Source organism: Kogia breviceps, chromosome 18, assembly GCF_026419965.1.
Source record: "Kogia breviceps isolate mKogBre1 chromosome 18, mKogBre1 haplotype 1, whole genome shotgun sequence".
NCBI lineage: Eukaryota > Metazoa > Chordata > Mammalia > Artiodactyla > Physeteridae > Kogia > Kogia breviceps.
In genome coordinates this window covers 11,585,035-11,598,754 of record NC_081327.1, presented here as the reverse complement: position 1 = coordinate 11,598,754, position 13,720 = coordinate 11,585,035, and the positions used below count along the sequence as shown (strand labels likewise).

Here is a 13,720-nt window from a genome sequence, read left to right as displayed (position 1 = left end):
AGAGACAGGCTGGGGAGGTGAGCAGAGGCCAGCCTGCGGGGCTCAGGGAGCATGGCAAGGAATCTGGACTTTGTCTTGAGGGCAGCAGGCAGCCATGGAAGGCTTTAAATAGGGAAGGGACATGAACAGATTTAGACAGATCCCTCTGGCTGCCGTGTAGAGGGTGAGAGAGAATGGAGTCCAGGAGGCCAGGAGCCCAGGAGCCCAGGAGGCTGGGGCTACACCAGAGTGAGGCAGGGGAGGGGAGGGAAAGGCAGGTAGATGGGCCACAGAGAGGCATCTGGGACGACACCCTGGCCTCTGGCCTGAGGATGAGGGGGCAACAGGGCCCTCCCAGAGAAGGAGATGGGGAGTAGGAGAAGGTTGGGGAGGGAGAGGAGACTCAAAGGCCAGTTTGGGACATGCTGGGTATCCCACAGTGGGTACCCCCAGTGAGAAACATGCAGGAAGCTCCTTGGCACAGGTGGGGAGAGTTCAGGAGGGAAGCCAGGGCTGGGAACAGCCACATGGGGGTCACCGGCACACAGGAAAGCCACCGGGACAAGGCTTTAAGCAGGACAGAGAGGGGCGTGGGGCTGGATTGCAAAGCAAGAGGCGAGGCTGGGGAAGGGGCTAGAGCAGGGAGCTAGTGGGGAGGGGGCAGTGGTCTGCGCTACGAGGTGGCGGTGGGCGTGTCTTTGAAACGTTCTAAGGAGGTGGGACAAGGATGTGGTGACCCATCAGGTCAGTGGGGAAGGAAGGTGGCAGCGGGCTGAGAGCAGGTTCTGTGAGGCCCAGGCAAGGGCTCTGTACCGGCCAAGCTTTCACTGGTCAGTGTCTGGCAAGAAGGCACCACTTTGGGTACCACAGAGGGGACAGAAGGCCAGAAAATGCCCCAGCTTCTCTCTTCTTCCCGCTCTCCACTGCTGACCAGTACAGCCCCCGGGCCCAGTAACACAGACGTGGAGCAGGGAAAGGGTGCGAAATAGATCTGAGGGCAAACAGGCCCCAGACAGGCCCACAGCCCAAGAACGATCAAAGCCCACGTGTCCCCAACACCTGCCAGCCATTCTCTGAGCCCCTGAGACGCACCTGCGACAGAGAAGTTGTTTAAGGGGGGCAGGGTCTGGTCAGGGGCCTCGGGCCGCTCCTTATATCCAATGAAGGAGCCGTCACTCTTTAGCAGGAAGTACCGGGGCCGCCAGGTCTTGATGTATTCACCTGTACGAAGGCAAGGTGGGAGGGAGAGAGGTCAGGGCAGCCAGCCCCGTGTGGCAGTGCCTCGCAAGGGGCACCACATTGCGAGGAGGATGGACAAGGGGGTGGGCAGGAGGGTGCTCCTCCTGGAGAAACCCTTGAGGCGGCCCCTGCTAATGCAGGCTGGGCACTGGGCTGGGCCCAGTGATCCAGAGGTCATGCCTGGCAGGAAGGCGCCTGCCGCAGTGCCTCAGGGCACCAGCTGCCTCAGCGTGTGTCCAGCAGTGAGCCATCCTTGCCAGCGCGTGGCCCAGTCCCAGGGGAGGCCCAGGCTTCCAAACACACATGCCCTGTGGCCCTGTAAGGCCAAATCCCATGGGCGGGTATTCACCAGTACAGCTGTGCAGGTGGATCAAATGTCAAAACACTGTGCCAGGCGGGGTAGAACTGTTGCTGTGCCCTCCAAATGCTCCTTGACCCCTTCCATTTTTTCTAACCATGAATATCCAGGCACCCTGTACACACATACACACAGGTGCACACTGTAAGGACCCACTCCTCAGAGGGCTGCTAAGGACTAAAATAAGATGGTGAAACATATATCCACACAAAAAACATAAATGTCCACAGCAACATTATTCGTTATAGTAAAGGGTGGAGGGACTTCCCCAGTGGTCCAGTGGTAAAGAATCCACCTTATAATGCAGGGGACGCGGGTTCGATCCCTGGTTGGGGAACTAAGATGCCACATGCCACGGGGCAACTAAGCCCACATGCCACAACTACTGAGCTCGAGCGTCTCAACTAGAGAGCCTGTGTGTCGCAAACTACAGAGCCCACGTGCCCTGGAACCCATGCACCACAACTAGAGAAGAGAAAACCCGCACACCACAACTAGAGGGAAGCCCAGCACCTCATCGCAAGAGCCCGTGTGCTGCAACAAAAGATCCCACATGCCTCAACGAAAGATCCCACATGCTTCAACGAAGATCCTGTGTGCTGCAGTTGCAGCTAAGACCTGACGCAGCCAAAAAAAAATAAATAAATTAAGTAAATAAATAATAAATCTTAAAAAAACAAAGAGTGGAAACTCAAAAGTTCATCAACTAATGAATGGATAAACAAAACATGACATATCCGTATGATGGAATATTAATATTAGTCATAAAAGGAAATGAAATATTGGGAATTCCCGGGTGGTCCAGTGGTTAGGACGCTGTGCTTCCAGTGCAGGGAGCAGGGGTTCGATCTCCGATTGGGGAACTAAGATCCCACATGTCGTGCAATGTGGCCAAAAGAAAAAAAAAAGGAAATGAAGTATTAATACACGCTACAAGGTTGATGAATCATATCTTATGCTAAGTGAAAGAAGCCTGTCATGAAGGATCACAAATTGTATGATTTCATTTACATAAAATGTCCAGAATAGGGAACTTACAGAGATGAAGAGTTGATTAGTGGTTGCCAACGGCTGAGGAGGGGGCGAGTCTGGGGGGAGACTGGGGGGTGATGGCCAAGGGGGAGTCCTTTTTAGGGTAGTGAGAATGTTCTGAAATCGACTGTGGTGATGGATGCACCACTCTAAATACCCTAAAAACCACTGAACCGTACACTTTAAATGGCTGAATTGTATGGTATGTGAATTATATCTCAAGTTGCTAAAAAAAAAAATGAGATTTCAAATATAAAGCAAACATAAAGCACCCAGCCTAGCTAGGGCCCAGCACACCAATAAATCAATAAATGCCCTTTACCATCAGTCCACTGGGCAAGCAAAGAGTGTGCCAGGCCCTTCACTCACATAGCACATGGAGAGGCAGGTGGGCAGGGTGGGCTCCAGTAAGTCCCCTCACTTCTCTATGTCTTTGTTTCCTCTCATGAGGATATCCATGAATTGATGATGGTCAGACAGCACTATATAGCGGTACTTCGTGCCCGCCAAGCGCTGTCCTAAGTATCTTATAGGTTTTAACGTGTTGAATTCTTTCAAATGTAGATACTAAATGATTACATGTACGTAAGATTCAGAAACTAGCAAAACCCCAAATTCAACAGCACAGTAAAAGGACTATATACCATGACCAAGTGGGTTTTATCCCAGGACTGCCAGGGTGGTTCAAATACATGAAAATCAATCAATGCAGTATATATCATGAAGGGTAAAAAACACAAGGTCATCCAGACTGACACAGAAAAGGCATTTGACAAAATCCAACGCTCTTTCATGATAAAAATACTCAGTAAGCTAGGAAGAGAAGGGAATTTCTTCCACAGGATAAAGGACATCTATGAAAAACCCACAAGTTAACAACAAACATACTCAATGATGAAAGGATGAAAACTTTCCCCTAAGATCAGGAACAAGACAAAGATGTCCACTTTCACCACTGCTATGAAACACTGCAATGGAAGTTCTAGCCAGAGAAAAAGAAAAAGATAAAAAGTATCCAACTTGAAAAGCAATAAGTAAAAGTATCTCATTTGCAGATAACATGATCCTATATACAGAAAATCACAAATAATCCACAAAACAATTACTAGAGCTAACAAATTCAGCAGGAGCAACACACAAAAACAAACTGTTTCTATACACCAGCAATGAATAATCCAAAAAGGAAATTAAGAAAACAATTCCATTTACAACAGCACAAGGAGGCAAAGATTTATACACTAAAAACTACAAACACTGCTGAAAGAAATTAAAGACCTAAATAAATGCAAAGATCCTGTGTTCGTGGATTAGAAGACCTGATGTTAAGATTACAATACTATCCAAAGCCATCTACAGATTCAACATATTCCCTGTCAAAATTCCAATAGCAGGCTTCCCTGGTTGAGAGTCCGCCTGCCGATGCAGGGGACACGGGTTCGTGCCCCGGTCCGGGAGGATCCCACATGCCGCGGAGCGGCTGGGCCCGTGAGCCATGGCCGCTGAGCCTGCGCGTCCGGAGCCTGTGCTCTGCAACAGGAGAGGCCACAACAGTGAGAGGCCCACGTACCACAAAAAAATTTAAAAAATTAAAAAATAAGCCTACATATTTATGGGCAACTGATTTTCAACAACAATACCAAGACCATTCCAGGGAGGAAGACCAGTTTCTTCAACAAATGAAGCTGGGACAACTGGATACCCACATGCAAAAGAACAGAGTTGGAACCCTACACCATATACTATATAAAAAAATTAACTCAAAGTGGATCTACCTAAATATAAGAGCTAAAACTATAAAACTCTTAGAAAAATACACTGGGGTAAATCTTCACGACACTGGACTTGGCAACAGATTCTTAGATATGACAACAAAGGAAAAAAATAGATCAGTGGACTCAGTGAAATAAAAAACTTTTGTGCAAAGGATGTTATCAAGAAAATAAAAAGACAACCAAACAGAATGGGTGAAAATATTTGCAAATCATATACCTGATAAGAGTCTAGTATCCAGAATATATAAAGAACTCTTACAACTAAGCAACAAAAACACAGTCTGATTAAAAAATGGGTGAACGGGGGTGGGGAGGGTAAGCTGGGATGAAGTGAGAGAGTAGCACTGACATATATACACTACGAAATGTAAAACAGATAGCTAGTAGGAAGCAGCTGCATAGCACAGGGAGATCAGCTCAGTGCTTTGTGACCACCTAGAGGGGTGGGATAGGGAGGGTGGGAGGGAGGGAGACTCAAGAGGGAAGAGATATGGGGACAGATGTATATGTATAACTGATTCACTTTGTTATAAAGCAGAAACTACACACCATTGTAAAGCAATTATACTCCAATAAAGATGTAAAAAATATATATATTAAAGAGCAAGAAAACTTGATAGACTTGATTGTATAAAACTATGAACTATATGCCAAAAATCAGTATTGACACTTTTGAAGAGTTAAAATCTTAAAATACATATATAACATAATCAATACAAGATATGAATAGGCATAAAAATAAAAATAATTTACCCAAATCTTAAAAGAAAAAAAAGGGTGAAGGACTTAGACATCTCACCAAAGATATACAAATGGCCAACAAGCATATAAAAAGATGCTCAACATCATCAGTCATTAGGGAAATGCAAATCAAAACGAGATACCACTTAATACCCACCAGGATGGCTTTTATTAAAAAAAAACAAAAACAAAAAAACTAAAAGAAAAAGAACAGGTATGGGTGAGGATGTGGAAAAATGGAAACCCTGTGTGCTGCTGGTGGGAATGTAAAATGGTGCAACCCTGTGGAAGCTTGGTGCTTCCTCAAAAAGTTAAATACAGAACACACTGTAGATGACACATACAGAATGTATGACCCAGATTTTATACATTTCTTACCTACATTATCTAACTATATATAATAGATTACAAATAACATAATCTAATAGATATATACGTCCCAGCAATTCCACTCCTAGGTGTATACCCCCCCAAACTTGAAAACAAGTACTCAAATCCTTGTATACAAATGCTCATAGGAGCACTATTCACAACAGCCAAAAGGCAGAAATACCTCAGATGTCCATCAACAGACCTACGGATAAACAAAATGTGGTATGTTCATACAATGGAATATTATTTGGCTATAAAAAGGAATGAAGGGGGCTTCCCTGGTGGCGCAGTGGTTGAGAATCCGCCTGCCGATGCAGGGGACACGGGTTCGTGCCTCGGTCTGGGAAGATCCCACATGCCGCGGAGCGGCTGGGCCCGTGGGCCATGGCCGCTGAGCCTGCACATCCGGAGACTGTGCTCCGCAACGGGAGAGGCCACAAGAGTGAGAGGCCCGCGTACCACAAAAGAAAAAAAAAAGGAATGCAGGGACTTCCCTGGTGGCTCAGTGGATAAGAATCCACCTGCCAGTGCAGTGGACACGGGTTCAAGCCCTGGAGCAACTAAGCCCGTGTGCCATGACTACTGAGCCTGCGCACCTAGAGCCCGTGCTGCACAACAAGAGAAGCCACCGCAATGAGAAGCCTGCGCACTGCAACGAAGAGTAGCCCCCGCTCGCCGCAAGTAGAGAAAGCCCGCGAGCAGCAACAAAGACCCAACGCAGCCAAAAGTAAATAAATAAATTTAAAAAGAAAAAAAAAAAGGAATGAAGTACTGATACGTGCTACAGCATGGAAGAACCTCAAAAACATTATGCTAGGGGCTTCCCTGGTGGTGCAGTGGTTGAGAATCTGCCTGCCAATGCAGGGAACACAGGTTCGAGCCCTGATCCAGGAAGATCCCACATGCCGTGGAGCAACTAAGCCCGTGCGCCACAACGACCGAGCCTGCGCTCTAGAGTCCCCGAGCCACAACTACTGAGCTTGTGTGCCGCAACTACTGAAGCCCGCGCGCCTAGAGCCCGTGTTCCACAACAAGAGAGGCCACCGCTATGAGAAGCTCGCACACCGCAACGAAGAGTAGCCCCCGCTCATCGCAACTTGAGAAAGCCCGTGCGCAGTAGCGAAGACCCAATACAGCCAAAAATAAGAAAATAAATAAATTTATTTTTTTTTAAAGTTATGCTAAGTGAAAGAAACCAGACTTCTGTGGCCACATACTGTATGATTCATTTATATGAAATGTCCAAAATAAGTAAATCCATAAAAACGGAAAACAAATTGGTGGCTGCCAGGGGCTGGGAGGAGGGGGAATGAGAACTGACTACTTAACAAGTACAGGGCTTTCTTTCAGGCAGATGAAAATGTTTGGGAACTAGACAGAGGTAGTGGTTACACAACACTGTGAATGTACTAAAGGCCACTGAATTGTGCACTTTAAAACAGTTAATTCAGTGTTATGTAAATTTTACCTCAATTTTAGAAAGAAAAACAAAACTAGAAAAATTCATCTACTCTACTGGAGGTTGGGAGAGTGGTTACTGCTTGGGAGAGGCACAGGGGCTTCTGGGGAATGACTGACTCTATTTCTTGACCTGGACACAGGTTTGGGTATAATCCAGGCACTTACCTGTGGTGCTTTATATATCGATAACAAGCTAAGAAAAAAAAGAACCTAGAAGGAAAAATATCCTCACAACAATCCCATTTTACAAATGAGGAAACTGAGGCACAAAGAGGTTTCATTACTTGCCTGAGACTCACAGTTGTTGACCGGGAGAGCTGGGATTGGAACCCAGGTTTGCTCTGTCCAGAGTCCATGTTCTTGACCACTACGCTGTCTGCCTCTAAATTGACAGATGGGGCCTGGCCTGGTGGGGCCTGGCAGAGAGTATGCTGAGGCTGTGTCAGAAAGGACACCCGCACATGGCATAAGGGACCCATTCCTTGAGTGGACCTTGCTGAGCAAGAGGCGGCATATGAGCCAGAAGCTGTCTCAGGAGTTGGAGCCTGAACCTCAGCACCACCACCTCCTTGCTGAGACCTCGGGCAAGTCAGTCTTCCTGCCGAGCTTCAGCCTCCTGGTCTGCGAGACGGTGCCCACCTGACGGGGCAGTAATGGAAATGCAACAAAACTGGGTCTGCCTAGAGCAGAGCCCCAGGCCCAGCAGAGTGGGCACGCAGTAAGCCGGAGCTGCTGTTATTTCAACCAACAGGGCTGGGGTAGGGTGGGGCAGTGGGGGTGTCCAAACAGCTGCAGGGCCCACTTCGCCTAACCCACCTCTGCCAGCTGCTGCTCAGAATGACAGGCACTGGAGAGACCCGGGAGTGACACACACGCATGTGTGTAGCTATGGTACAAACCCAAGGCAGGTGGCCATCTCAGCAGCTTGTCTGGGTCCATGCAGGTAAGCTGAGACACTGAAGGCCTAGGAGGGCCTGAGATCCACTTAATGCCATCAGCATTAATGCCAGAGACAAAGCCCTGCCCCGGCCCCAGTTCTCGGGCCACCTTCAGGGCTCCGCCAACCCAGCCTAGCAAGCCACGGGCCACGAAAACTCAGGAGCCTGAGACCCTGGCACATCCTAACACACCCGCGCCATCCACACACACAAACATTCATTCAACAGTTGCTGAGTGCCTACTGCATGCCGAGCACTTCTCTAGGGCACCGGGGACATCTCAGTGAACAACAAGCCAGATAAAATCCCTGCCCTCATGAAGCTGACAATCTCAGAGGCCTAGGTTGTTGACCCATTTTACAGATGTGAAACCAAGGCTCAGAGAGATGACCTAGCTTACCCAGTCACACTGAGAGGAAGTGGCAGAGCCAGGGTTGATACCTGCCAAGGTTCAGAAAGCTCCATCAGCAGCCCCAAACTCAGGGCCCAGTCGGGGCGGGTAGGCCAAGGTGTCTTGAGTACCACCCTGCCTGGAAAGGGCAGCAGGAAAGGATTCTCCCCTGCTCAGTGTGATGGGGGAGGCCTGGCCTGGGGAGCCACCTCCGTCCCGCATCACTGCTCCATGTCTGCGGGCTGGGACAGGGCAGGATGGGTGGGCACCTCTCCCAGATTCTGCAGGGCCAGCCCCACCAGCCTCCTCGCCCCCTCTAAACATGCCTGGCCCACTCCCCTCTGTGGATTCATGGGCTGTCCCCTTCGCCCCTGCCCCAGTTAACTGAGGGGCTCACTCCCTCACCTCCCTTCAGATCTTTATTCAAAGCCCCCCTTCTCAGTGAGGCCCTCGCTGACCACCCCATCTGGGACAGCTCCCCTCACACCCCTCCTCCTCCTCACGTTGCTCGGCTTTCCTCCGTGGCACCCACCACTCACTGCACACACCTGTCTACCCAGGCGCCGTGGGCTCTCCCCGACAACGTAAGACATCAACAGAAGGATGGGGACTTTTGGCTCATCTGGTTCACTGCTGTGTCTCCAGCACCTAGAACAGTGCCTGGAACACGGGAGCTGCTCAACAGATGTCTGCTGAGTGAATGAAAGAGCACAGAGTGGCCACCCCCAGGCCTGGCGTCCCCCTCCGCGCCTGGACGAGCTGACTCTCAGCACGTTCCTCTTCCGAGCTGGCCCTGCACACGGCAACACGGGCGTTAAGTGCGCTGGCTCTGGGGCAGGGGCCTGGGGCCTGAGGGTCTAGTCTTTTAGTCTCTTCCCTGTAAATGACCGCACTTGTCAGCTGCCCACCAGCGCAAGCAGACCGGGTCACGTGCCGGCTCACAACGCCCCGGGCTTCTGAACGCCTGGAGAGCTAGAGCCCTTCCTGTGACGTCGATGCTGCACCACCGCTCTGCCCACCGCCCCCAGCTCGCCCCCGCCCGCTACGCGCCGGCCACGCTGGTCAACTCTCCAGTCCAGGCACAGTCCCACCTCTGTCCTTGCGGTCTCACTCCCTGCAGCACCTTGGCCTGTCTATCAGTGTGGCTCGCTCCCTCACCTCCTCCAGGCCTCTGTTCACTGTCCCCTCCTCAGAGCCTCTTCCACTGAACCCCATCTTGCTCCAGCCCGTTCCTTCACAGCTCCTACTTTTCACAACGGCACTTATCACCACCTAACATCATGTCTTTTTATCTGTTTATTGTTTGTCCCCACCCCCCAATGGGTCGCAGACTCCATGAGGGCACCACAGTGTCCCCAGAGCCGGAGGTGGCTAGCCCGGCATACCACACACTCCGTGAGTATTTGCTGAATGAATAAATGCTGTATATCATCTCACTGTGTTACTTCAGTTAACTGACTGACCCTCTCTGAGCCTCAGTTTTCTTCATCTATACAATGGGGCTACAGGGCTCCCCTGGTGGCGCAGTGGTTGAGAGTCCGCCTGCCGATGCAGGGCACACGGGTTCGTGCCCCGGTCCGGGAAGATCCCACGTGCTGCGGAGCGGCTGGGCCCGAGAGCCATGGCCGCTGAGCCTGCGCGTCCGGAGCCTGTGCTCCGCAACGGGAGAGGCCACAACAATGAGAGGCCCGCGTACCGCAAAAAAAAAAAAAAAAGAAAGAGAAAAAAAATGGGGCTACAAACAGGATCACTAATGCAGAGGCAGAACTTGAGGCGTGGCCTGGAGGCTCATGCAGGAGGTACAGCTAGGCCTGGGGGCTCAGGCCCAGGCACAGCCCCAGTCCCTCTGTCCTGACTACTTTCAAAGATCCCATGAAATGGGCTGGTAAGGAGCTACTGGCCAGGGGCAGGGAGGGAGGCAGACAGGGCTTGGAATGCTGGCTCCTCAGGTGGTAAAGACCCTGTACCTCTGCCTCTCAGGGCACAGCTGCCAGGAGAGCCAGGGCGGAAAGGGGAGACACGCAATCCCGTGGGCAAAAGCAGCCCCTTACCGCGCTTGTGGAGCCAGCCTTCTTTGATGACAGACACCTCGTTCATGGTGGCAGTGTGACAAGCTGTCACCTAGCTCGGGACAGCTCAGGGCAGCAGGACATGCAGGAGGTGCGGTGGACAGAGCACAGTCTGCAAGACAAGAGAGGAGCCTGTCAGAGTGGGAGGGGGATTGGGCCTCAGCGCCTTCCCTCGGGACAGCCTGTCTGAGGCCCCTCGGGCTGCTCTGACAGGGTGGAGCCGGGGCGGGTGGGGCGAGACCTGCCCTGGGGCCCAGGCTGAGGGGGAAGAGGTGGCCATGTCCCCAGGGAACCCAGTCTTTGGGAGAAAGGACACAAGCTTGCCCTCAGAGCCCACTCTGGAAGGAGCAGAGCTCCCTGGCCTGTGCCCGGACACTCAGGACACCCGTGCTGAGCAGAGGCAGCCCCTCCGCCCACCGTCACTCCTGGCGGGGGAGGGGCGGGGCGGGAGGCAGGCAGGAGCTGCAGCTCCGCCCCCTGCGTCATTCCCATGCCCCAGCGCTGAGGTCACCTGGGCTGAATCAGACAGCCCTGGGCACCTGAGGGAGTGCTCAAAGCCACCAGTATCTGCCTGCCAGCCCCAGACACACACACACACACACACACACACACACACACACACACACACACAGACACACACACACACAGGCCACCAACCTGCCACCTTTAGCAAACCGAGTACCCCCCCGCACCCCAGCACCAGGCCACCTCATATCACTCCCTCAGCCTCAGTTCCCTCCTTGTCCCCACCAGATGACAGAGGAAAGAAAGGTCTCAGTGCTCCGGATCTTCAACAAGAAAGGAACCTACTGCGTGTACACTTATCTGGGGCCCAGGAGCCAGTCCTGGGGGCTTGACCGACGCCCTGGTCCCCTCCCAGAGACCTCTGCTTCCGTCCTCAGGGACCAGCAGCCAACAGACTGACGGACGCCGAGGCCACTGCTTCGTCTCAGGTTCCCAGGGCAGAGGGGAGAAAGGGGGGAAGGCAGCCACCAGCTGGGCCCCTACCTGGAGCCACAGGCCTGGACAGAGGCCATGGAGCTCAAGGCGCCTTTCGCCTTTCCTGGCCCGGGGTTATTTGCGGACAGCAGGTCAGGAGCTACGGTGGCCCCCAGAGAAGTGGCAGCTGGCTCTGGGGACACCGTGGGCATCAGCTTTCTCTCGTGCCCCAGGGGAGCTGGTGGGTTGGACACACTACTGCCTGGCATGTGACGGTGGCAGGGTGCCCGGGCCCCAGGCAGAGGGAAGGGAGGTAAGTGGGAGGAAGCCGGAGGAAGACAAGATGGACAGTGACAGGGAAGTAAACAGCGGGGGAGAAATCACGTTCTGGACTCTGAGCTGCAAAGACAGGGTCCAGCAGGGGCTCCCTCCCCCAGCAGGTACGGCTGGCACCTCCGGGGCTCACACCCACAGACTGAACACACCCAGGGCCGCCAGCTCTTCGCTCCCAAACATCCACCAATCTGTGCTTCAGTCTTAACGGGACCGGGGTTTCCACCCCAGCCTCCCTACAACATGGCTCAGGTCCAGCGCTGTCCTCTCCCACGAGGACTTACCCTGCCTCTTCCCTGGCCTCCCATCCTCCCATCTGTCTCCCTCAGCACCTGGAGGGACCCTCAAACCTGACCCGTGGCTTCCCACGGGCCTCGGGAAAGAGCCAGGCTCCTCAGCTTGGGATTCCAGGCCCCTCAGGCCCTGGCCTCTGCGGCTCCCTGCCCATCCCCGGGCTTCCTGATCCTCTCCCGCCCCACCTCCCCTCCCCACCTCCCCACCCCACCTCCCCTGTCACCCTGGCTTTCTCCCTGGGTTCCCAGCCTGTGCTCTCAACCCCTGTACTCCATCCTAAATCTGACCCTGTCCCTCTCTATTCAAAACCCTTCCATGGCTCCCCGGTGTGCTCAGAACACAGAACAAGGTCCTTTCCACCACAAGAAGGCCCAGCACAAGCAGAAAGGCACCTAGAAAGCCCTCAAGAAAGGCTAAGGACCGTGACAATGATTACCACACCAGCCACTACCCACCTCCCCAGCCCCTCCCCCCCGCCCTCACTCTCTGCCAGGCTCTGGCGCTCAGGCCCTTCCCTCTGGCCTCCGTCCCCAACACCTTCTGTGAGTTCCCCCTCTTCCTTAAGGTCTCAGCTGAACCACTGCCTCCTCCTGACCTCAGAGGCTGGACTGGGTCCTCTCCATGCACCTCCTGGTCAACTCTCCCCACACCTCTAAACACTTAATTCAGCGCACCAGCCCAGCGTCTGGCTCTCTGTGGAATGCACAATGAACGAACCCAAGTCTCCGCAAAAGATCCCCAGCCCAGGACCAGACACAGCCTCAGAAACAATTCCAGAATCTATTCACACCACCGATCTTTTTCTGAGCATGTCCTAAGCTCCAGACTCTGTCCTGGGTTCCAGAGACAGAGAGTCACTAAGACACAACCCCTGCCTTCAGGAAGCTCACATTCCAGTGGGGGAGGCAGACAGTACACAGGTCACAACGTCAGGTGGCAGCAAAGAAAAATGAACAGGGGAAAGGAGGGCAGGGAATGGGTGCTGTGTTAGCCACGCTGTATGCGGGACAGGAGAGCCAATGTGTGTAGGGAGCAAATTACAGGCAGGGGAAGAGCAAGTGCACAGCCCCTGAGGAAGCCTGGGAAGGAGCTTGGGGAATGTGGCTGGCACGGGGTAAGGAGCCGGCGCAGGGAGCACACTTAGGGCCTGGAGGCAGGCGTGGTGGGGAGTTAGGGAATTAGGGAATTCCTCTCCAACACGGGGGCCAACACTGCACCTTCCCCTGGTACGAGCTCAGTTCAGAATAGGGCTGGGATGGAAAACCCAGAGTCCAAAGGAAGGGTGGATGTGGAAGTAAAGGACAGGGGCCTCGTGTCCAATCTTAGCTCTCCCCTCCCCACCCTCCCCAGCCCAGCAACTTCACCTCTCGGAGCCTCCATGATTCAGCAGCACCAGGGCTGTCAGCAGCATGAAAGCACCCACTGGGTGCAGAGGCTCGGCCCACTGCCTGGCCCCCAGTGAACACCCAAACACATGGCTGCCAAGATCAGAGAGAGATGAAGGCAGCCGGGTGTGGCCGAGAGTGGTCAGGGTTGCAGAGTCCAGGAGCCAATGCCAGCTGGGTGGCCTTGAGCGTGAGGGCGCTCCTCCAGAGCCTCTCCTGGTCACTCCCAACCAGCCCATCAGAGGGCTATGATCATGCCCAGGGCGGGGCAGAGGCTGAGAGAGGGCAAGTGTTCACCTTGGGTCTCCCAGCTGAGGAGTGGTGGAGGCCCTGGCTGCTGCTCGGCACACCAGAGCCACTTTTTACATTCTCACTTCAGTGACTAAAAAGCCAGCAAGCAGCAGCTCGGGCGAGGGC

General features: G+C 53.0%; 1 protein-coding gene across 10 annotated transcripts in view; it reads right to left on the bottom strand.

Moving 5' to 3' along the window:
- AKT2 (AKT serine/threonine kinase 2) overlaps positions 1-13,720 on the bottom strand; it is a 62,008-nt gene that overhangs the window by 19,103 nt on the left and 29,185 nt on the right. For 5 of the 10 annotated variants that reach the window (XM_067019407.1, XM_067019399.1, XM_067019404.1 and 2 more), the window contains 2 exons: positions 10,335-10,464; positions 1,072-1,200 (listed from right to left, as the gene is read on the bottom strand). In XM_067019407.1, coding sequence (XP_066875508.1) covers positions 1,072-1,200; positions 10,335-10,380 — 175 coding nt within the window. In that variant the 5' untranslated portion in view covers positions 10,381-10,464. Of the gene's footprint in view, positions 1-1,071; positions 1,201-10,334; positions 10,465-10,676; positions 10,784-11,162; positions 11,469-13,720 lie in introns of those variants that run through there. The other 5 variants (XM_067019403.1, XM_067019401.1, XM_067019402.1 and 2 more) reach the window with 5 other exon arrangements.